This window comes from Hyperoodon ampullatus (assembly GCF_949752795.1).
Source record: "Hyperoodon ampullatus genome assembly, chromosome: X".
In the NCBI taxonomy this organism is placed as follows: Eukaryota; Metazoa; Chordata; class Mammalia; order Artiodactyla; family Ziphiidae; genus Hyperoodon; species Hyperoodon ampullatus.
In genome coordinates, this window is record NC_136913.1 from 111464005 (window position 1) to 111486984 (window position 22980).

Sequence of the window (22980 nt, forward strand, 5' to 3'; positions counted from 1 at the left end):
TGATGAGTTTTGTTTTCTTTTTCCCCTCAGATGGGTTAATGTGAGATGACAGTAATAGAAAAGATATATATATATATATATAATTTTTTTTTTTGCGGTACACGGGCCTCTCACTGTTGTGGCCTCTCCCGTTGCGGAGCACAGGCTCCGGACACACAGGCTCAGTGGCCATGGCTCACGGGCCTAGCTGCTCCGCGACATGTGGGATCTTCCCGGACCGGGGCACGAACCCGTGTCCCCTGCATCGGCAGGCAGACTCTAAACCACTGCACCACCAGGGAAGCCCAAAAAGATATTTTTTAATAACCAATATTTATTTGTCTCAATTGGGATGAAAAATCAATAATAACTTAACTTTCTAAAAGTAATGTATTTGGCCATTTAACCTATACTTGTTTGAAGGTTTAGATATTCAAATTTGAAATAAGTATTAAAGGCCAATTCCTGGACTTTCAAAAACAGAATAAATCATGCTGAATTAGTTTATTTTAGATAAGACTACATTAATACAAACTTATTCAGGTTAATTTATTCAGAATCAATTTCAGTCATTATGACTTAATTCACCAGGTATGGTTATAAACTAATACAACTGGTTCGACAAATCTTATATGAAAATCTACCTCACTGTGCAATTTCCATAGGTATGAACAACATTCTTGCAGGTTTTCAATTCTCTTCAAAGGACAGTATGAACTTATTTTATGAACCTATCTAGAAAATATGGAAAAAGACATAATAAAATATAATTTCAACTCAGAATATTCAGAAAAATATCTGATTTAGTCAGTCAATTATAAAAGTCATCATAATTGTTATCATTAAAATTTCTTTATATCTGTACATCATTATTTTGCTAGAATTAGAAACACAGGAATACTTGTTATATTAGAAATGGACAAATATTTTACTAAGCCTAATTTTCCTCTAAGAATGTAGGTAGGAAGCACCACTGATATTTAGACTTTTCACTGTTATTTTATAAAACACTTATAATAACAATAAGCTCACGGGAGTAATTGTAAAATTAATAAAATTCATATCACATAATGAGATCTAAAAAGCATATTAGGAAGGCAGTTTCCACTCTGTGTATGTAGGCTATCACCTCCATCTCCTCAGAGTAAGCCATAAGTAGTCTGAATTAAGGTTATAGATAGAATAACCACATAGATTTTGGTCAAGATACTAAAAACTAACCAGAAATAATGATATCAACAAAGCATTATCAACATACTAGTTGCAATGCAAATTAAAATGGCTCACCTCTGATTTTTCAGTAAAATCAATACCCAAGAATAAGCTTTTTTATTTTAAAAAATTCATTCTGTCAGTTAAAAAATATAACAGCTTTATAGAATAATTTGAGTAACAAAATAAAAACGATAGAATTGTATTATAACTCAAAAAATAACTCTCCTTGAGTCCATGTTGATATAAATAAATGAGTATATAAATAAATGTGCAGAAGGGACAGCTCTTCCTTACAGAAAAATCCCAATTAATAAATGTAGATGGAATGAAGGAAATACAAAATTACCATTAAGTAAACACCACAATAACTATTGCAGGCAAACTCCACCAAGAGGTGCTAAAACCAGTGGGCAAAAATTTGAGGCTTATCTCCCCCCACCAAGATACTTATCAGTTACAAAGGGAAAAATGGGAACTCTACAGTGGAAAAACCCAGCAGCCATCACTTCAACAAAGTGATTAAGGTTACTGTCGCCAGTAACATGACATAGTGATGTCATATGTTCCCTGGTATGATGTACTGAGAAAGACATAACATCCCTTCCAACACATTCTTGCTAAAAATGCATAATGTCAATCAAATCATGAAAAAAAAGTCGAACAACCCCAAAGTGAGATTCAAACTACAAGACGATTGAACAATACTCTTCAAGAGGGTCAAGGTCATGAAAAACAAAGAAAGACTGAGAACTATCACAGATTAGAAGAGACCAAGGAGACACAGCAACAAAATGCAATGTGGGTCAAGAGAATGAGAAGACAAGCCACAGACTGGGAGAAAGTGTTTGCGAAAGACATATCTGATAAGAGACTATTTTCCAAAATATACAAAGAACTCTTAAAACTCAACAATAAGAAAACAACCATTCTGATTTTTAAATGGGCAAAAGATCTGAGGAGACACTTCCCCGATGAAATACAGATGGCAAATAAGCAAATGAAAAGATGCTCCCCATCATATGTCATCAGTGAAATGCAAACTAAAACAAAGACATACTACTACACACCTACTAAAATGGCAAAAATCCAGAACACTGACAACACCAAATGCTGGTGAGAATGTGGTGCAACAGGAACTCTCATTCACTGCCCACGAGAATGTAAAATAGTATGGCCACTTTGGAAGACAGGTTGGCAGTTTCTTACAAAATTAAACATACTCTTACCATACAATCCAATAATCGTGCTCCTTGGGATTTACCCAAAGGAGTTGAAAATCTATATCTACACAAAAACCTGCACATAAATGTTTATGGCAGCTTTATTCATAATTATCAAAACTTGGAAGCAACCAAGATGTCCTTCAGTAAATAAATGCATAAATAAGCTGTAGTACATCCAGAAAATGGAATATAACTCAACACTACAAAGAAATGAGCTATCAAGCCATGAAAAGACATGAAGGAACTTTAAATGCATATTACTAAGTGAAAAAAGCCAATCGGAAAAGGCTACATACTGTATGATTCCAACTATATAATATTCTGGAAAGGGCAAGACTATGGAGAAAGTGCAAAGATCAGTTGTTGCTAGGGGTTGACGGGAGGGTGGGATTAACAGGCAGCACACAGAGGGTTTTTAGGGCAGTGAAACTATTCTGGATATCATAATGGTGGATACCAGTCATTTATACATTTATCCAAACCCACAGACTGTACAACACCAAAAGTGAATCCTAATGTAAACGATGGACTTTGAATGATAATGATGTGTCAGTGTAGGTTCGACTGGTGTGGGATGTTGACAGTGGAGGAAGCTGTTGGGGGGAGGCAGATGGAATATGGGAAGTCTTTGTATTTTCCACTTGATTTTGCTGTGAACCTAAAACTGCTCTTAAAAATAAAACTCTGTTTTTAAAAACTGCAATGTGGGATCCTGGATTATAAACCCTGGAACAGGGAAAGGACATTAGGGGGAAACATGTTAATTTCCTGGACTTGATCACTGTAATATGATTAAGTAAATTGTTAACATTAGGGGAAGCTGAGTGAAGGATATATGTGAACTCTTTATTATTTTTTGCAATAAAGTCTGAAGTTATTTCAAAATTAAAAGTTTTTAAAATTACAGCCATAATTTCAGTCTAAACAGACAAAATAAATAAAATTACCATTTCTTCAAGAGACCTTTGTTGCCCATGAAGTATATTACAAGGCATTCTTTTATAAATGAGATCACCTGTAACAAAGTCCTTCTGGCATTTAAGTAACTATATGTTAACAATAATATTATTACTAATATAATTAATACTAAGTGCTATATATTTTGTTCTAATTACTCTATAATGTAATTACTCCAACCTCCATTTGATAGGTGAAAAAACTGATTATCCAAAGTCACTTAATTATGGTTACCAAAGGGGAAAGGAGAGGAAGGATAAATTAGGAGTTTGGGATTAACATATACACACTACTACATATAAAATAGATAACCAACAAAGACCTACTGTACAGCACAGGGAACTATACTCAAAATTTTGTAATAACTTATAAGGGAAAAGAATCTGAAAAAAATACACATGTATGTATAACTGAATCGCTTTGCTGTATACCTAAAAGTAACACAACATTGTAAATCAACTATACTTCAATAAAAAAATAATTTAAGTCACTTAATTAGTGATCGAGTTGTGATTTCAGCTTTAGAATCCAGGAACTCAACCACATCCTATACTGCTTCTCAAAAACAAAAGTGGTGGTAGAGGTAGTAGCAGCAACAGCAAAAATGATGTTGATGGTGGTGGTAATAATAATAATAATAAACCAGCCCTTAGATAAGATCATTTTGACATACATCACTTTCACTCTATAGCACAGTATTGTGATAGGTAAGTGCCACTGTTTTGTTAAATATATAATTGTTACGGGAAGAAATGCTAATTTGAGAATCTAATGGTTGAGGGTAAAAAGTTACCTTCTGTTTTTCTCTATAATCTTCTCCTTCAAACTTGTACAAACTTTGTTCAGTGTCCATTCTAAAATTTCTCAGAGAAGACTCTCCCATTTTCTGCAAGCGTTCATTCATCTCTGCAGTCTAAAGTTGAATGCATTGAAATTAGAAAATTATCACTGAATTACTTATAAAAATCTGTGGATTTTCTCTTTTTAAAAGTCAGGTTTTGATATGAAATATGCAGTCTGTTAATTTACAAGGTAATAATGCAATGTTAACATCAAACTTGAATATAAATTTAATTTGCCCCAAGTATTTTAAATACTTAAATGGTTCTTAAGTGTTCTCACTTAGGCTTTCTTTAAAATCTTTTGTCATTGAGAATGTAGCCATATTATAATTTCTGCTGCATAATTTTAATGGGACACATGGCTAATACTAAAACAAAGGCAAACTTGGATTAAACAACACATTTGCACACTAACATGAAACACAATAACACAAGATTGTTCAAATTCCAACATATGACCTCAGATACATGAAAAGGTACTAAATATCACTAATCGTCAGGGAAATGCAAATCAAAGCTACAATGAGATATCACCTCACACCTGTTAGAATGGCCATCATCAAAAAATCTACAAATAATAAATGCTGGAGAGGATGTGGAGAAAAGGGAACCCTCCTACACTGTTGGTGGGAATGTAAATTGGTTAAGGCAATGTAGGAAACAGTATGGAGGTTCCTCAAAAAATTAAAAATAGAGCTACCATATGATCCAGCAATTCCAAATTCCACTCCTGGGAATTTATTTGAAGGAAATGAAGACACTAACTTGAAAAGATACCTAGCTGCACCCCCATGTTCGTTACAGCACTATTTACAATAGCCAAGACGTGGAAACAACCTAAGTGTCCATCATGGATGAATGGATAAAGAAAATGTGGTGTAAATGTATACAATGGAATATTACTCCGCCATTAAAGAGAAGGAAATCCTGCCATTTGAGACAACGTGGATGGACCTTGAGGCTATTATGCTAAATGAAATAAGTCAGACAGAGAAAGAAAAATACCATATGATCTCACTGATATGTGGAATCTAAAAAAAAAAGAAAACCTAACTCATAGACCCAGAGAACAGATTGGCTGGTTGCCAGAGGTGGGGGGTGGGAGGTCAGTTATAAAATAAATAAGTCCTGGGGCTATAATATAAATGTATGGAGATATAGCCTCAGAAACAAAAAATAGTCTGAGGAGTAAATTCGACCAATTTACAGTAAATACAGTAAATAAGTGAACATGGTAAAATACCCCGTGGGGGTGGAATCAGCAAAATCTAGACTGTGAGCAACTCAAAAGGCAAACAATCCAGTTTCTTCACCAAATAAATTACAAGGGAAATAATACATAAATGGAGGGAGAACCTACAGATTAAAAAAGATACACATGACATATCAACCAATGACAGTGTATAGACCTTATATGCACTCTGATTTTTAAAAAAAGTTTTAGAAAAGCTTAGCTACTTCTGAGATAATTGGAAATTTGAATTATAACTGGATTTTTGCTGTTAAAGAATTATTGGGGTTTTTCAGGTGGGACAATGCCATCATGGTTATGTTTTTAAAGAGTTCTTATATCTTAGAAATACATAGTGAAATATTTACATCTGAAATGATATGGCTGAGATTTGCTCCCAAACAATCCAGGAAGGGGGAAAATGAACTGGGAGTGTGAATGGGGCAGGGCTGGTTGATGGTTGTTGGAAATGGGTGATAAGTACATGGGGGTTCATTACACTATTCTGTCTACTTTTGCTTATGTTTGAAATTATCCATAATAATTTGTGAAAAAAGGTAAAGTCAACACAAAATTGTAATATTCTGAAACAGCTTATTATACTTCAACAAATAATGCTTTAATATTTTACAAAATGTTCACAAAAGTTTCAGTTAACACAATGTATCAGTAGATAATTTCTAATCCCATGCAAAAAAAGTCACAAAAATGCAGTCCTGATACAAGTGATTAAAAACAAATTTTTTTTTGGCTTTTAAGTAGAGTAAATACCAATATTATAAGCATGAGATATAAGGTCACTCAATTTTAAAATCTAGTTCTTACTCTTCTCACCAAAAATTAAACTAAAAAAATCCCTAAATTATCCCTGGATATAAATCTACAGATTCTTAGAACATGAGTCATTTGAAACATGCATTTGAAACAACACACTACAATAATCATGCTGAAATAAACTGATGTTAAAGCAATCCATCATGAAAACAAAATGCCATTTTAACTAACCTTCTTTTCCCCTCTTTCCAGAAGAGTTGTAATGTCTTCATCTGTCAGCTCACTTTCTTTAGAAGCAAAAACATGGGTGGCTCCATGACGTATCATTTGTAACATTTCCTCTTTTGCCATCTTGTTAGACTGTTGGTCAATAAGTCTTCCTGATAATAAAAATAAAAGTTGTATATATTCAATGATATTCCAGAGAAAGCATAGCATATTAGTTCTAATCAGAAACTACTACATTTAAACATAAGTGAAACTTTATAACGGAAAATTAGTGAGCTTTAAAGTAATTTTTTAAATGAACAACCCTGCAAGTTTTTCCTCTACCATACCTTCTGTTTCAATATGAATTTCCTTCTATAAAATTCAGTTAAAACATAAAAGGACAGAAACATTTTCTCATGTTCAAACTTCATTTCTCAGATCAAATTGTTCTGTATGAAAAGGTACCCTCTAATACATGTTTTAAAATTTTTAAACCAAACATTTTATCTCCTAAATAATACCAAGTACTTCAAAAGACATGCCACTGACATTCAGCTATAAGCTAGTGATGTTCAAGTACCTACTCCATATACTGAATGCCAGGTTTCAAAATAGGCAGATTTAAATTAGCATTTTTTTAAATTTGACTTTTTTCTTTTACTAAGTTTGCAGATTTTGGTCAACTTTCATTAAAAGTAATCTCCTCTGAAGAAAATTGCAAGTGTTTTTCAAAAAAAACACCTAATTCAGTTTACACGTATAAATACCTTGTTGTATGACAATTGAGTCAAGTCTCAGTTTTATCTCAGCTCTTTCAACAATCCTTTCTTCAACGGTGTTGTCAGTGATGAGACGAAATACACGTACTGGCTTCTTCTGACCGATACGATGTGCCCGATCCTAGTAAAAAAAAATCCTAATATAAGACATAGGGTATTCTGGATAAAATGTATGGTATAGCCAGCTTATGCTATAGAATTCTTAAAATAAAAATTAGTTCCTGTTCTCTCTAGACCTGCCACTTTTGAAACGAGGGTAAAGAATATTAAGAATATCTAGACACCCCTGGGAACACAGAAATCTGCAAATATTCTGCCGTACCATTAATGGAAATTTCCAGAAGGACAACAAACAAAACCCCTTTAAGATGAGGACTAAAGAGAGCTGAAAGCTTCTGGACTAAGTTACTAAGTAACTTTAAGCCATTAAATACAAACATCTTCCACACTAGCAAGGAGTTTTTTAAGTGAGGGGCAAAGTAGTTAATAAGGGTTGCTTTGGTGGCAAAAGTCAGCTTTCTCTCATCAGCAAGCAGTTCTTTCTGTTTACTGAGGCAATTCAGGGATCTGTAGTAAAGGGTCATAAAAATTAATGGGCTATTAATACCCTTACTGTATGGTCTTGAACTGGTCCTATGGTTTACAGTTGGTAAAGGTGTGACAGGTGGCAAGTTCTGATAACATATAAACAACTATGGGGAGTGTTTTTGGGTTTTGTTGTTTTTTTTTAAACATCTTTATTGGAGTATAATTGCTTTACAATGGTGTGTCAGTTTCTGCTTTATAACAAAGTGAATCAGTTATACATCTGTCCCCATATCTCTTCCCTCTTGCGTCTCCCTCCCTCTCACCCTCCCTATCCCACCCCTCTAGATGGTCACAAAGCACCGAGCTTATCTCCCTGTGCTAATGTGGCTGCTTCCCACTAGCTATCTATTTCACGTTTGGTAGTGTATATATGTCCATGCCACTCTCTCACTTCGTCCCAGCTTACCCTTCCCCCTCCCCATATTCTCAAGTCCATTCTCTAGTAGGTCTGTGTCTTTATTCCCGTCTTGCCCCTAGGTTCTTCATGACCATTTTTTTTTTTTTAGCAGCCACTATGGAGAACATTATGGAGGTTCCTTAAAAAGCTAAACATATACCCTGAGAAAACCATAATTCAGGAAGAGTCATGTGGGCTTCCCTGGTGGCGCAGTGGTTGAGGGTCCGCCTGTCGATGCAGGGGACACGGGTTCGTGCCCCAGTCCGGGAGGATCCCACATGCTGTGGAGCGGCTGGGCCCGTGAGCCATGGCCGCTGAGCCTGTGCGTCCGGAGCCTGTGCTCCGCAACGGGAGAGGCCACAACAGTGAGAGGCCTGCGTACCGCAAAAAAAAAAAAAAAAAAAAAAAAAAAAAAAAAAAAAAAGAAAAAGAGTCATGTACCACAATGTTCATTGCAGGGGGAGTGTTTTTAAAACACAAGAAGCTGCCAGAACAAATAGGTGAAGGGAGGAGGCTGGTCGAGAAAAACAAATCAAAGAAACAGGGTTCAAAACAGCCCTTGTACTAAATATAAAAACACTAGAGCCAGTAACAGTTTCAACACAGCACACTGAGAGAGAATGCAACACCCCTACACATATTTACATTTCAAACTCAAATCAGTAAATCGTGAAAGATCAGCTATCCTCTAACACTTTTAAGGAAATAAAGTGTTACCAGTAAGTTTTCCAGTTCAGTAACACTTACTGGGGCTTACTCCTACTTAGTCACATCAAACATGCAGTTTGGTACTTAAAGCAGTAACAATTATGCCAAAGCATGTGGATTTTAAAATGTCCCAATGGTCAATATTTTCAATTCTCTATTATAAAAGAAAAGGGACGACTTCTAAGCTCTGCCTCATTGGCATATGACTTTAATCGTTTCCAAAGACAGTCAGTTGTCCCATAAATTCCGGGGATTCTGAGTGCATAGCTATGTTGTATCTTTTTACTTCTGAAATTATATATATCTCAAAACTTGAGTCACAGTGACTCACGTTGTAGCTCTAGTTCAATAAATGATACCATGATGAAAGGTAAGAAAAGCTCCCTGAATCTTTTTTAAACATAGAGTAGTTTCTGATGGTGTCCTTAGGTAGCAAATGTTTTCCTGGAATACATTCCTTTGTTACCTTTTTACCTTCTTGCCCCAATTGCTTTATAACAGAAATTAAAATCCTATCTCTCCCAATTTCAGTGCTAAGGATTTTAATATATTTAGTTGTTAAGGAAAATAATACTGAAAGACTAATTTTTAAACCCTTTTCATTAAAACATATGTATGTGCCCTCTTCAATATTTAGGAGTGGGAAAAAATGACATTTCTGTTTCATGATAAAAGCCAAAATTGGGCTTCCCTGGTGGCACAGTGGTTGACAGTCCGCCTGACGATGCAGGGGACATGGGTTCGTGCCCCAGTCCGGGAAGATCCCACATGCCGCGGAGTGGCTGGGCCCGTGAGCCATGGCCGCTGAGCCTGCGCGTCCGGAGCCTGTGCTCCGCAACGGGAGAGGCCACAACAGTGAGAGGCCCGTGTACCGCAAAAAAAAAAAAAAAAAAAAAAGCCGAAATCAACACACAAATGCTATAGTTGGGCTTGGGGTGTATTTGTTTTTGTTTCGTTTGTTTTTGCGATCAGCACAGCAGCTTTTTTCCAGAAAAATCTATTTTAACATCTACAACCCCCCCAAAGATTGTTGTTACCCTTTTATCGTAAATTACCTTTGTGCTGTATAAATAACAATAGTTTTCTGAGCTAAGGCAAATTTCTGATATCATTAAAGATTACTAACCATAGCTTGTAGATCAACCTGTGGATTCCAGTCTGAGTCATATAGTATAACCACATCAGCACTTGCCAAGTTAATTCCAAGACCTCCAGCCCTGGTACTCAGCATAAAGATGAATTTGCTACTATTAGGAACATTAAAGGCCTCTATTGCTTCCTTTATTTAATTGACAGAAGATGGAAGAAAAAGAGAGAAAAATCAAATTATATTACCAGAGTCCTTAAGAAAGAAATAAACATTTTAACATGCATGCTCAAAACCCCACTTTGTAATATTCTTCCACCTTCAAAAATATTTAAGCATCTATCTATAAACTGTACTATGTGTACAGTAAAAAGTGTATTACATAATGTTCCTAATCTTTAGAAGCTTACATCAATAAAAAGAACAATCACAAAAACATTTAACTAAGCAAGTAATCAATCATTTAAATTATTTTAAAATAATAATAGTGAAAATGTTTTAATTGAGTGGGAGCTAAAATATATCTAGGGGGGTAAAATGTCAGATATCTCAACTTCATTCCCATTAATTTATGAAGAATTAATAAAGAAGGTATAGAAGACCAACCAAGAGAGATAAAAGCTTAGAAATGGGAATGAGAGCAACAGATAGAGGGGAAGGTAAGTAGATTTATTTCCATATGGTGAAAAGGAGCAAACAGGGAAGTAATGAGGAAAATCAGGAAGGTAATCCAGGAATATTCAGTGAAGAGTCTTAAAAATTAATAGGATGTTAATATCCTTACTATATAAAGCTCTCATACAAATTAATTAGAAAGAAACACTAAGACCCCAATAGAAAAATGAGATAAAAAAGGACAGTACACAAAAGAACAAGTACGAATGGCTAATAAACACAAGAATAATGTTCAGTCTCACTAGTAATCAAATAAATGCAAATTAAAACAACATAATACCATTTTTTAAAGATTAAAAAAATGATATACTCAATGTTGACGAGGGGGCGGTGAGACGGGCACTCTCATACATTGCTGCTGGGAGTGTAAATTGGTACAACCTTTCTGGAAAGCAATTTGGCAATATGCATCAAGAGTCTTAAAAGTGTTCATACCCTTTGACCCAGTAATTCCACTTCTAGGAATTTATCCTAAGGAAATAATCAGAGATGGGCACAAAGATTTATGTATAAGGACTTTTACTTAAGCATTATTTATAATAGTGAAAAATTGGAAACAACCTGAATGATCAACAATAGGGGGATAAATTATTTATTGTATGTCCACAGGGTGAAATATTACACTAAAATTATTTTTACAATGATATGTTTTTACTGATATAGGAAAGTACAACATAATGTTGAGTAAAAAGTATCAGGATACTGAACTTCATATGTAGTGTATAATATTAATTATTTATATATTATATATGCATAAAAAGATTGGCCAGAAATACTTTTCTTCTCAAGATTTCCTTGGCAATCATATATTACTTTCATAATCACAAAATACAGGAAGTTCTATTTTTAAGGAATGGAATGGCATGGTCAAAAGTTGCAGACAGAGAAGGTGACTCTGCCGCAGTCCATACAGCATGTAGAGGGGGCAGTATAGAAAGCAGCATGGTGTAGTGAGAGGCAATTTGGTGTAGAGGAAATAGCAAAAACCTGGGCGTGAATCATAACTCTACCATTTATTACACATGTGGTTCTCAGCAAGCATTTAACCTCTCTGAGACACAGTTTCAAGTGGAGAAAATTATGCCAATACTTTACTGGGCTGCTGGGAGAATTCAGCTGGAACTCTAAGTTGCCTAGCTCATAGTCGTTGCTTGACAAATGTTAGTTCCTTTCCCTATAAAAGTGAGGAGGCCAATATGTAAAGGTTACAGAAGCTAGCTGAATTTAGCTGTAGCAATGGAGAAAGGGCAAATCCAGCTGCTATTGAGAAAGAATTGCTTATTAACAGCTCGCAAACAAATCGAGTAAGGAATTAAAGGTAGTCTTCCCCTTCTTACTAGGAAAATAGATGAAATGCTTGTCTGAACAACAACATAATGGGAAGGCAGGACATTTCCAAAACAAAATGAACAGCTCTCACTTTGCTATATCTTTTTTTTTAAAGATTCTTTTTTGATGTGGACCGTTTTTAAAGTCTTCATAGAATTTGTTACAATATTGCTTCTATTTTATGTTTTGGATTTTTGGCTGCAAGGCATGTGGGATCTTAGCTCCCTAGCCAGGGATCGAACCCCCACCCCCTGCATTGGAAGGCAAAGTCTCAACCACTGGACCGCCAGGGAAGTCCCTCACTTTGCTATATCTAAAGTCAAAGCATGTGATTCAAAGTCTCTGAAGCGAGAACATTATTTAACATTTTAAGAAATCAGATAGGGCTTCCCTGGTGGCGCAGTGGTTGAGAGTCCGCCTGCCGATGCAGGGGAGACAGGTTCGTGCCCCGGTCTGGGAGGATCCCACATGCCGCGGAGCGGCTGGGCCCGTGAGCCATGGCCGCTGGGCCTGTGCGTCTGGAGCCTGTGCTCTGCAACGGGAGAGGCCACAACAGTGAGAGGCCCACATACCGCAAAAAAAAAAAAAAAAAAAAAAAAAGAAATCAGATAATTGGAGCATAATTAGGTAAAGTCCACATTATTCATGAGCAGAGATATTAGACAGAAATGCAAATTGGCTATTTGAGATCAGAAAGCACCTACTCTTCTGCCTTAGTATCATCTTCATTCCGGGAAGAAGGGCCATCTTGGACGGTACTATGCTTAATGTGGATTTGGAGAAATCCATTCCCAGGAATAAATCAGCAAAAGCCCAATAAAGCTTCAAGTTACCATTTCAGAGAGGGTAAAAGACTAAAGAGAAGGGAACAGTATAAACTTTGAAACATCCTCATTTATAAATATTACCGCAACTTTTTTCCCACAGTGGGTAGCAGGGAAACCCTTAATGTGAAAAGGGCCTGTGCTCCTGCTGTGGACACTATCATACACTATGCCAGGTTTCACTAAGGAGGCACACAAGGGACAGAGTGCCCACTGCAGCTATGGAAGGAGAGGGACACAGGCTGAGAGTCTTTGTGGCCTGAGAAGGGGTCCTAGAGCTGAGAGGTGAAAAGGCCTGTGTGCACTTTCATGACCTGTGGGCTATACTGCACTACATAGTACAAAAACTCTGTTCATACATATTATATGCAGTGATCCTCACAACACTGTCAGGAAAACAGAAGCCTAAGCATTAATATTACCCTTATAATAAAGAGTCAAAGATACTGAGGCTCAGAGGATTAAATAGCTTGCACACATAGTGGTGGAGTTGGTGTTAAGTTCAGGTCTTCTGAAACCAAGTTCAATGCATTTTCCACTATACCATGAAATCACGATCTCTGCCCAGAGCATGAGTATAGACTTAAAACAGAGGCCAAAGACAGAGCCCTGAAGGATCACAGAAAAGAGAAGATAAATTAGCAAAGCCCTCTCCTTCAAAAAAAAGTGCTTTAAAGGGCTTAAAATACATTAGACCCCTGACATTCATGAGAAATCATCTAAAAATCTTTAAGAATTTCCAAATTAGAGAAAAATACTGGGTGCTAGGCAGGCTTCCTCATTAGCTAAGTGACTCATTCCTGCACACCAACCTTTTAGTACTCCAAAATCCAAGTGCATGATAAGCTCCTACACCTATGTTGTCCCATTTCAGTTGTACAAAATTTCCATAAGACTGAGATCATTCCCTTTACAAATTACTGTCTCATGAGTCTATGGTTGCTCATAAATTGAAACAATCTCAACTGTTAAGCTCCATGAAGAGCGAGGGTCTAATGTAGGAGGCAAATCAAGAAAAGAAAATGACATAGAATCAGGGGTCAAAGAGTAAACTGAGAAACAAGTAGTCAAAAGGCCAGAGACAGCAGTGATTAGAGGAGGCAAGGATGTAATAGATAACTTAGGATGTCTTTGAAAACCTTGGAAAGAATGATTTGTAAAGAGCCAGTGTAATGGAAGTCCAGCTAAAGATCTCAAAGAGAGAGATGGTAGTGAGAAATTCAATGCACCTAGCTAAAGAAAAGGCCAAAGTTCAAAACTACCTAATGATGAAAAACATGGCTTAATTGAACTCTGATTTTTCAAGTCTTGCTTTATTTTCTCTTCCTCACCTCTCTTTCTTCATGTGGGGTTTGTCCATCCAGTCGACAATACTCGTAACCACGCCACATACAATAATCCTCCAAAATGTCCAGCAAGCGAGTCATCTGGCTAAAAATGAGAACCCTTGAACCTAAAACATTTCACCAAAAAAAAGCAAGTTATTCATCTTGTGTAAAACTAACTTGAAAGTTACAAAAATAAAAGTAAACATCACATGCAATATAAATATATAGCACATGAACACTCCACTAACCACACACACACACACACACACACACACACAAACACACACACACACCTTCAAGGGATACTAAACAGAAGTATGCATTTGTTGAGTTACACATTTTTAAGGTCCTCAAAATCCTCCACGCATATTAGGACGATTTAAAAATCTGCCCTTACTAGAAATAGAGACACAGATGTAGAGAACAAATGTACGGACACCAAGAGGGGGGAAGTGGTGGGTTGAATTGGGAGATTGGGATTGACATATATACACTAATATGTATAAAACAGATAACTAATAAGAACCTTCTGTATAAAAAAATAAATAAAATAAAATTTAAATGATAAAAGAGTAAAAATAAAATAAAATAAAATTTTAAAATAATAAATAAATAAAATAAAATCTGCCTTTACTCCATCCTGAGGATGTTTCTAGTCTCTCATCCTCAGGAGATACACCCCCACACTGCTTCCAAGCTTCTCTTCCTAACATACAAGTCTGATCACATCACTCTCCACAGCCAAATGTTCTATGACCACCCCCACCACCTTCAAAATAGTCCAAACTCCTTAAATCATAGTGTAAAAGGCCTTTTGTAATGGCCCCATCCATCTTCCCAGACTCATCCACTGCCACTCTACCCAAATACCACAAGCTCCACATTCCCTTCTTTCACACCTCTGCTTCACTGAAGATGTGGAACACCCGTCCCTTCCTTTTTCTCCTGGTTTACTCCTACACATTCTCCCGTGCTCACCTCAAACGTCATCTTTGTGAAGACTTCCCCAACTCCCAATCTCTCAGCATATCACAGCACTATCACAATGACCTGCAACTATTCCTCCTCACTGTACTGTGAGCATCTACAAGGCAAGGACTGTTGTCTTATGCATCTTTGTATACCCAGCCCCTAGGACAATTCCTGACAAACAGTAAATACTCAACAATGTGTGCTGAACAAGTGAATGAATGAATGACAAATGATTATGCAAAATGTTATTCATATACAATATTAAGTTACTTCACATTAATTTGAAGATTTGTAACTCACCCTGTTCTTTGAGTTTGGCCAACAGTTTATCAAGAACTACCATTTTACCACTGTTGCTAACAATGTGCTCATCAGTGGTATACGGTGGACCAGGTTCAGCACCATCAAACAGGTAAGGGTGATTACAACACTTTCGAAGCTGCATCAGAATGTTTAAGAGCCGCATCTTGTCCATTTTGCCAGCAGAGTTTAGAACATCAATATCTTTCATCAGGATTTTTGTATACCTAAAATTTTAAACTATAATTAATCATCGACTATTATAAAGGCTTAATGCCATCAAGAAATGCCCCTTTGGAAAAAAATTAATGTCCCTTTGGTGATCTGCTTAGATTCCTATTTAAAGAAAAACAAAAAGATTTGATTTGAGACTAAATTTGATCAGCAAAACCAAAAAATATTGAAGATCTGAATATTTTAACTTGTATGTTGCCTGTAAACCTATTTCCTCCTGCTTTATCCACTGCTAAAAATTGCCATCAGCTGATAACAATTCAGACAACTACATCTGATAATTATTAATATTTAATAACTACAATATTTGCTGAAAGTTGGTATCTGGCTTTTACTTGTTTGAGCTAAAAACAATTGCAATTTCTTATACCTGTCTTCATAGGTCATTTTTTTCTGATCCTATAAACATTTTTATTGTCTTTTCTAGACCTTCACCCAGAAGAAAACAGACCTACGTATCCACCTGGACAGTAATAATATTTAATTATAACGACAGCCAACTTGTACTGAGTGCAAGTGCCAGGTATATGAATCATCTTGTTAACTCTTCACAACTCCAAGATAAGTACTAGGGTCACTGCCATTTTACAGATGGAAATTCAGGCAGCTAAAATAAGTGAAACAATTTATTCAGAGCCACAGAAAGGGACAAAGCGAGGGTTTGATCTTAACGTCTGAGTCCAGAGAAATATACTCTTTACCACTACTCTATACTGGCTTCAATAATAGAGCAGTCACTGTATATTATAAATTATCTAATTTTATTTATATAAGCAACACTTTGCTTCTCTTAGTAGCATTATTACATTATTAACATGTTTAATTTTATGTAATTTATGATTCCTTGTGACTCCTCTTGTCAATTTCCTGCTCTGCTTGTATTTATCAATACAAGCTTGCTTTTTTCATTGATGGAAAAAGCAAGAATAACCAACAAATGTGCTGGTGACATTATCCCCTTTAACCCTAACATCCTTATAAGCTAAGTATTATTATCCCCATCTTACAGAAGGGAAACTGAGATTACATAACTTGTCCAAGCTAAATAGCTATTAAGAGGCAAAGCACTGACTCAAACACAGGTCTATAGACTCCAAGGCCCATGCTCTTTCCTAAAGGTTAAATAAAATACTCATCAATTTTCTATTAAAATATCTGAACTACTTAACTTGGCATTTAAACATAAAAATGTAATTTTTGAACTAAAGGCACAACTGAACCACTACAAAGCTAATTTTTAATAAATAAATTCTAATGGAAATAAAATAGCTCACCATTCTCGCTGCATTTTACTCAATCCCAAGTAAATCTTGATTTCCTTTTTAGGAGGCAGGCTCTTCTCTACATCAGTTTTTATACGTCGTAACAAAAATGGTTTTAAAACCTAAAAAGTGAGAGTTTTTATAAAAGTTTATAAAACATTCAATATTATAAACCATTTATTTCATTGACAACATCCTAATGTGAAATTTACTTCCCACTGTATAATCTGAAAAACACTACCAACACCAGTTGCCAACTTTCTTGCTAAAAAAGAACTAAGTAATGGCCCATTAGAGACACAGAATAGGGGACCTAAATTAGACATTCATGATTTGATGGCAGAAAAGACATTAAAAATTAAGACAATAAGATTATTGACTATTGAAAAAGTACAAAATATCCTTTTTAAAAAAAATCTGCTGTCATACAATATTTTTAAACCTGAGAGGAAATCTGAAGTCAGAATATGGATCCAAGAGTCTCTGAAAGTGAAACAAAAATTCATGCCATTTAAAAATGGTTAAATATACGAATGAGGAGAAAGTGGTTCAATGTTAAGGAAGATACGAATGAAAAGAGAAAAGACATGAAATAATCAGTGTATACCTGCAAGGCAAATTCTATCACAAGAAAAAAAGAAATCTCTAGAGCACCTGCAATGTGCCAAATACTACACCATGAACTTGACAGAGTATTAAATCCTTACAATAAATCTTTAAGGGAAAGGCAATTATTTCAATTTTAGTAACGTCACCAAAGTCACCTTGCTAGTAAGTGGTAAAAGCAGAAATCAAACCCAGATCAGGCTGATTCTACATCCACCTCAGTCCCTGATTAGCTGTTGTGAGCTGGGCAAGTTCTTTAACTTTTCCAAGCCTGTTTCCTCATCCATTCATCTAAAACATATAGATTTATGGTATATATGTATGTCAAGCATTTTTAAATGGGGATAAAGATACTTATTTTCAAGGCTTCTGTGACAATTTGTGGTAGTACATGTGTAGAGCTTAACCACAGTAGACATCAGTAAACTGTGGCTATTATTACTAGAGATCCATGGGAGGTAAGGAAAAGGGAAGTGTAAACGAAGACTTCTGGTTTCCTGCTTGGGCCTCTTAAATTTGTCTAAGTGGCATTTTTAAGAGTTTCAACTGACTGTGAGACATTTAGGCAGAAGACTCAGAAGGCAGTGGGATATGTAAGTCTAGAGCTTAGGAGAGAGACAAGGAGCGAGAAATTTGGGAGTTATAAGTATAGAGGTGGTAGTTGCAACTATGGGAGTGAACCCCGAGGGAGAGCACATATGAAAAAGGAAGCCAAAGACAAAGCCCTACAAAACACTAAACTTTCAGGGACAGAGAAAGAAAAGCCCATGATGGGGACTGAAAAGAATAGCTAAAGAGGTAAGAGAAAATCCATCCCATACCCCGGACACTAAACAGAAAGCTCTTAAAGCAGGAGTGGTTAGCAGTACTAAATATTACAGAGACGCTAGGGCACTGACCAAAAGGTATACCCTGAACTAAGTAACTGAAAAATCACAAACACTTGTGAAGTAAGGTTCAATTGTATTTAATGGATAAAAGCTAGTGGTCAATGGATGCAGGAGTGAACAGGACCCACCAGAGACAGAGTAAACATTCCCCAGAGTTGACCAAGTTCGTGCTATCAGAGGCCCAGCTGTACTACAACTTGTGTTACAAGATTCTTGGAAGATTTGTCTTCTACTCCTCTGCATTCTTACAATAAATTCCCTATTACATAAGGTCATTTGTTTCTGGACTTGTTCTGTTTAACTCTAAATAAATATTTACATAAAGGATGATGACTGTTGGGGCTTCAAGTCAATAAATGTTTAATGAGCAGTTACTCTGGACCAGGCACACAGGGCACAATGTGGTGGAAAATAGACAGGGTCTCTGCCACTTCAAGTTTACATTTTTCCAGGGTAGGGGGAGAGAGGGAGAAGTGGACAATACATGGGTTTTTTTTTTTAGTATTATTTGTAAAGAGAGATTGAGACTCTCGTTAAAAACAGCAGACAAAAAATAGCAATTGCATCTATACCCACTTCCTCACAAAACTCCACTAAGCCAATTAAAATTATAGGTGTACATTTTAAAAAAAGAGTGAATAGGGACTTCCCTGGAGGTCCAGTGGTTGAGACGCCACACTTCCAATGCAGGGGGCAGGGGTTTGATCACTGGTCGAGAACTAATATCCCACATGCCACATGGTGCAGCCAAAAAAAAAAAAAAAAGAGCGAATAGGAGATTTGGTGGTGGAGATAGAGGGGATAAACTAAACTTTCAAATAGCTTAGCCATCAAGGTAATAAACCAGAATCACAGCTCGAGAAGGACAAAGTGTTGAGGGAGTACTGTTCTGTGTATGTGAGGTGGGGGCATCTAAGTGTGGGTTAGGATTTAACAAGGGAGATAACTGAGCATGTTTACATGTTGAAGGAAAAGAGCCAACATGGAAGGAGAGGTAGAAAATTCAGTCAATAAAAAGGATAAATCAAGGGGAAAAGTCCATAAGGAAACAGGAAAAGATGAGATCCAGGGTTTATGTTGGAACAATTAGCCACTGCTGGGAGAAAGAAGACCTCTTCCACTCAAACAGAGGTAACACAGATGCAGATATCCTCGGAAGATGGATATCCTTGAAGGAGTTCCTACCTAATGTCTTCTATTTTCTCTTTGAGAAAGGAATGATGGTACTTGCTGAGAAAGGAGGAGGGCAGGGAACACCTGGGTTAGAGGTCTTGGGAGACTGGGGAAAGTCTGAAATAGCTCTTCTAGGAAATGACAAAGAATGCTGAAGAAGGCCACGCTGAAGGATCACCAACATCATCAAATCCCAGCTTACGTTAGGGAACATGAAACTGTAGTGGCTCCAACCTGTACAGTGGGTGTAATCTTCTTTATCAGTGTTGAGCAGCCCCAGTACAGAGCAGGTCACTCTGCTAGTAAGTGGTAGAAGCAGAATTCAAACCCATAGGACAGAGACACAGTTACATAATTCCAGTTTAGGGCTTTTAGGGCAGAAATGGCAGATCAAGAGAGCAAGGGAGTTTGAGATATTGGCAAAAAAAAAGTGGTTCAAGTGATAGAAAATGGGCTCATTGCTGGATACAGAAAATGTAATAGAAATGGTCTGACAGATGGGGGTAAAGCAGGGGTCCAGGCACTGGATATCTCTGTGAGATAACAGGACAGGTACAAATGGAGTAATATGAGTGAAAGAGAAGGATACAAGAAGCTGTTAACAAAGAAGGGAAAACTGGTGTCCAATGAATGTGAGGGGGTCACCTGGTAATGAGTAGATGACAGAGAAAAGAATGGACGGAGGATGGACTTGCAAGATAACTTGAGCCTCAAAGGAAGAGTTTTACACATGACAGTGGAGAAGCAGTGGTTTTGAAATGGCATTGGGGAGCTAGGAGAATACTGATGCAATCTCAGGGACCTGTGGGGTACAGGAGAGTGAACAGCCTCTATGGGAGAGAACCACATTATCCAGGGGAGAGAGCCAAAGCAAAAGAGCTGTTTCGTAGAGAAGCTGAGGATACAGTGGGAGTCTGCCTCCCCAAGAGGCTATTAGAAAAGTTGAGAGGGAAAAACACTGAGACTGAGCCCAGAAGCAAATCCACAAGTTCGAACAGATTCTATAGCAGCTTGTTTTCTAGCTCAGTTATATATATATAATTACTAAATTTTCCAGTCTGCTATTACTTACTGTGTGAAGTCTTTCCACAAGTTTTTGATCACCAAGACAATTTTTAGTGTCAAACCAAGAATCAAAGTCCTGTGGAGGAGTGAAAATTCTGCAGTAAGTGCGCAGTTGTTTTTTCTTTAATAAATGCAGTATTCTATAAATTCTTATACAACTCATATAGCAATAATTCATTTTAAAAGCACTGTCAAAAATATGTTAACTGTGATGGCCAATATTATTTACTTCTGAAAACAGATAAAATACTGGAGCAGTTAACAAAATTTGAACCGCATTATAGAGGCACTCCATCAGCAGTTTTTCCTTAAAAAGCTTTTATTAGGCTTCCCCATACCATAGTAGCACTATATCCAGTTAAAAGGAGTAGGAATAAGAATAAAAAATTGAAGACATGCTAATGAAAATGTTAATCAAACAGTAAAAATGAACAAAAGCAAGATAAGGTATACAAACCAATAGATAGCTGAACTTGGTACTTTTATTATCAATTAATATCAGTAATGAGGAAAATCAAGCTCCAAAGTCCTTAAATCATTCAATTCTGTTTGCTGCACTAGCATAACCTTGTGTTAATGATAAAAACAGTATAAATCATACATTTACAAAATATGTTGCTTTTCACATCACATATTATAAGCTCTTTAGTACTCACCAAATGTTAATACCTGCAATAATTAAAGATTATTTCAATGACTCCACCTGCCAAACTAGTATGCAGAAAACCCTTCCAATTTAATTAAAAGAAAATTTAGAAAGCACTATTCTGAACTCAGTCTACCTTATGTCATAAGTTGTGGTAGCGATGTTATTATATAGGCAAAGTTTAACAGGCAGGATAATCTCAAAGAAAAGAAACATTATTTCTCTAAATATCCCCATTTGAAAAAATTTCTACTTAAGAGCACCTTTCTGAGAAAATCAAAACACAAATAAAGAATTACAAATGAAAAAGAACTATCAATTTCAATCTACATTCTATGCTTTGAAAACAGATGTCTGTGAACATAAGAAAATTACACTTAAAACGTATGACAAGGCTTCCCTGGTGGCACAATGGTTGAGAGTCCGCCTGCCGATGCAGGGGACACGGGTTCGTGCCCTGGTCCGGGAAGATCCCACATGCCGCAGAGCGACTGGGCCCATGAGCCATGGCCGCTGAGCCTGCGCATCCGGAGCCTGTGCTCCGCAACGGGAGAGGCCACAACAGTGAGAGGCCCGCGTACCACAAAACAAAACAAAACAAAACAAAACAAAACAAAACAAAAAACGTATGACAAACTTACATCTGCAGAATTAAAGACATCAGGCAATAAAAAGTTGAGTAGTGCCCAGAGTTCATGCAGGTTATTCTGCAAAGGTGTTCCAGTTAGGAGCAAGCGGTTAGTTGACTTGAACTCACGAACAATCTCTGAAAGCTAGAAAAATAATAGTTATGTCAACATTGTTTTATTTATTAGAATGTTCATCAGTTCTTCATCCAACCCAATACATTTTTTGAATGAAATAAAACTTTAAAATTAATTTTCTGTGGCAAAATATCCTGGTTCAGGTGACATTGCCACAGTGAAGCACAACTGAACAAAATATTCTAGGCATTTCTACACTTACAAGAATGCAGATCATAGTCACACCTGAGACCGTTCCCCCACTTTAAAAAATTTACTTTTTCCATTTTGGGTCCACAGAAACAGTCAGAACTCTATGGAATTCAGGCTAGTCACTTTATACAACAGTATCGCCTTCTCCCTGCCAATCATGTTCATCCACCATGCCTAGCCAACTTCTAACTTGGCCTGGTCACAATTTTTAAGCACCACACTTGAGCCCATTTTCCCCGAATATCTTATATTAACTTTCTAAATATAAAACCACAAAAATTAAAGCACAAAAAGTACAAAAGAACAGTAATCTTATCAATAAAAATGCACATTTTTATAGCGCTCTTAAATTAACAATTATTCTCTAACATGCGTCCTCTTATCGGGTATTAACTCTAATTTGAAAAGCACCACCTGGTGATTTTGCTTCAGTTGTGTCCCTGGTTCTCCCAAAGCAGCCCAGTGATCCAAAGAGAGGTTCATCATAATAATTGACGCTTTTCCTACTGTTGATGGAGTTGAATGGCAAGAAATGTTGGTATTTTTAAATGTTAACACCACACTCTAATTCACACAAGTAAGATAATTCTAGGAAATGATTTTTTCTAATCCATATGAATACACGTAAGGTAGCTCCTCAAAAAATAAACCAATGCAAATCACATTTATACACCAAATATTGCCAAAATATTAAAATACTGTAGCATAACAGAGTTACTTAGGCTGCAAC

The 22980-nt window shown here is 36.5% G+C and overlaps 1 protein-coding gene across 4 annotated transcripts in view; it reads right to left on the bottom strand.

Annotated features, from left to right (window-relative positions):
* Nucleotides 1-22980, bottom strand: part of SMARCA1 (SNF2 related chromatin remodeling ATPase 1) — a gene marked incomplete at both ends in the record, with an annotated part of 147078 nt that overhangs the window by 109197 nt on the left and 14901 nt on the right. For 2 of the 4 annotated variants that reach the window (XM_079726923.1, XM_079726924.1), the window contains 10 exons: nucleotides 4168-4287; nucleotides 6453-6601; nucleotides 7199-7331; nucleotides 10030-10182; nucleotides 11101-11136; nucleotides 14150-14271; nucleotides 15419-15645; nucleotides 16927-17036; nucleotides 20656-20724; nucleotides 21936-22067. In XM_079726923.1, coding sequence (XP_079583049.1) covers nucleotides 4168-4287; nucleotides 6453-6601; nucleotides 7199-7331; nucleotides 10030-10182; nucleotides 11101-11136; nucleotides 14150-14271; nucleotides 15419-15645; nucleotides 16927-17036; nucleotides 20656-20724; nucleotides 21936-22067 — 1251 coding nt within the window. The remainder of the gene's footprint in view (nucleotides 1-4167; nucleotides 4288-6452; nucleotides 6602-7198; nucleotides 7332-10029; nucleotides 10183-11100; nucleotides 11137-14149; nucleotides 14272-15418; nucleotides 15646-16926; nucleotides 17037-20655; nucleotides 20725-21935; nucleotides 22068-22980) is intronic. The other 2 variants (XM_079726925.1, XM_079726922.1) reach the window with 1 other exon arrangement.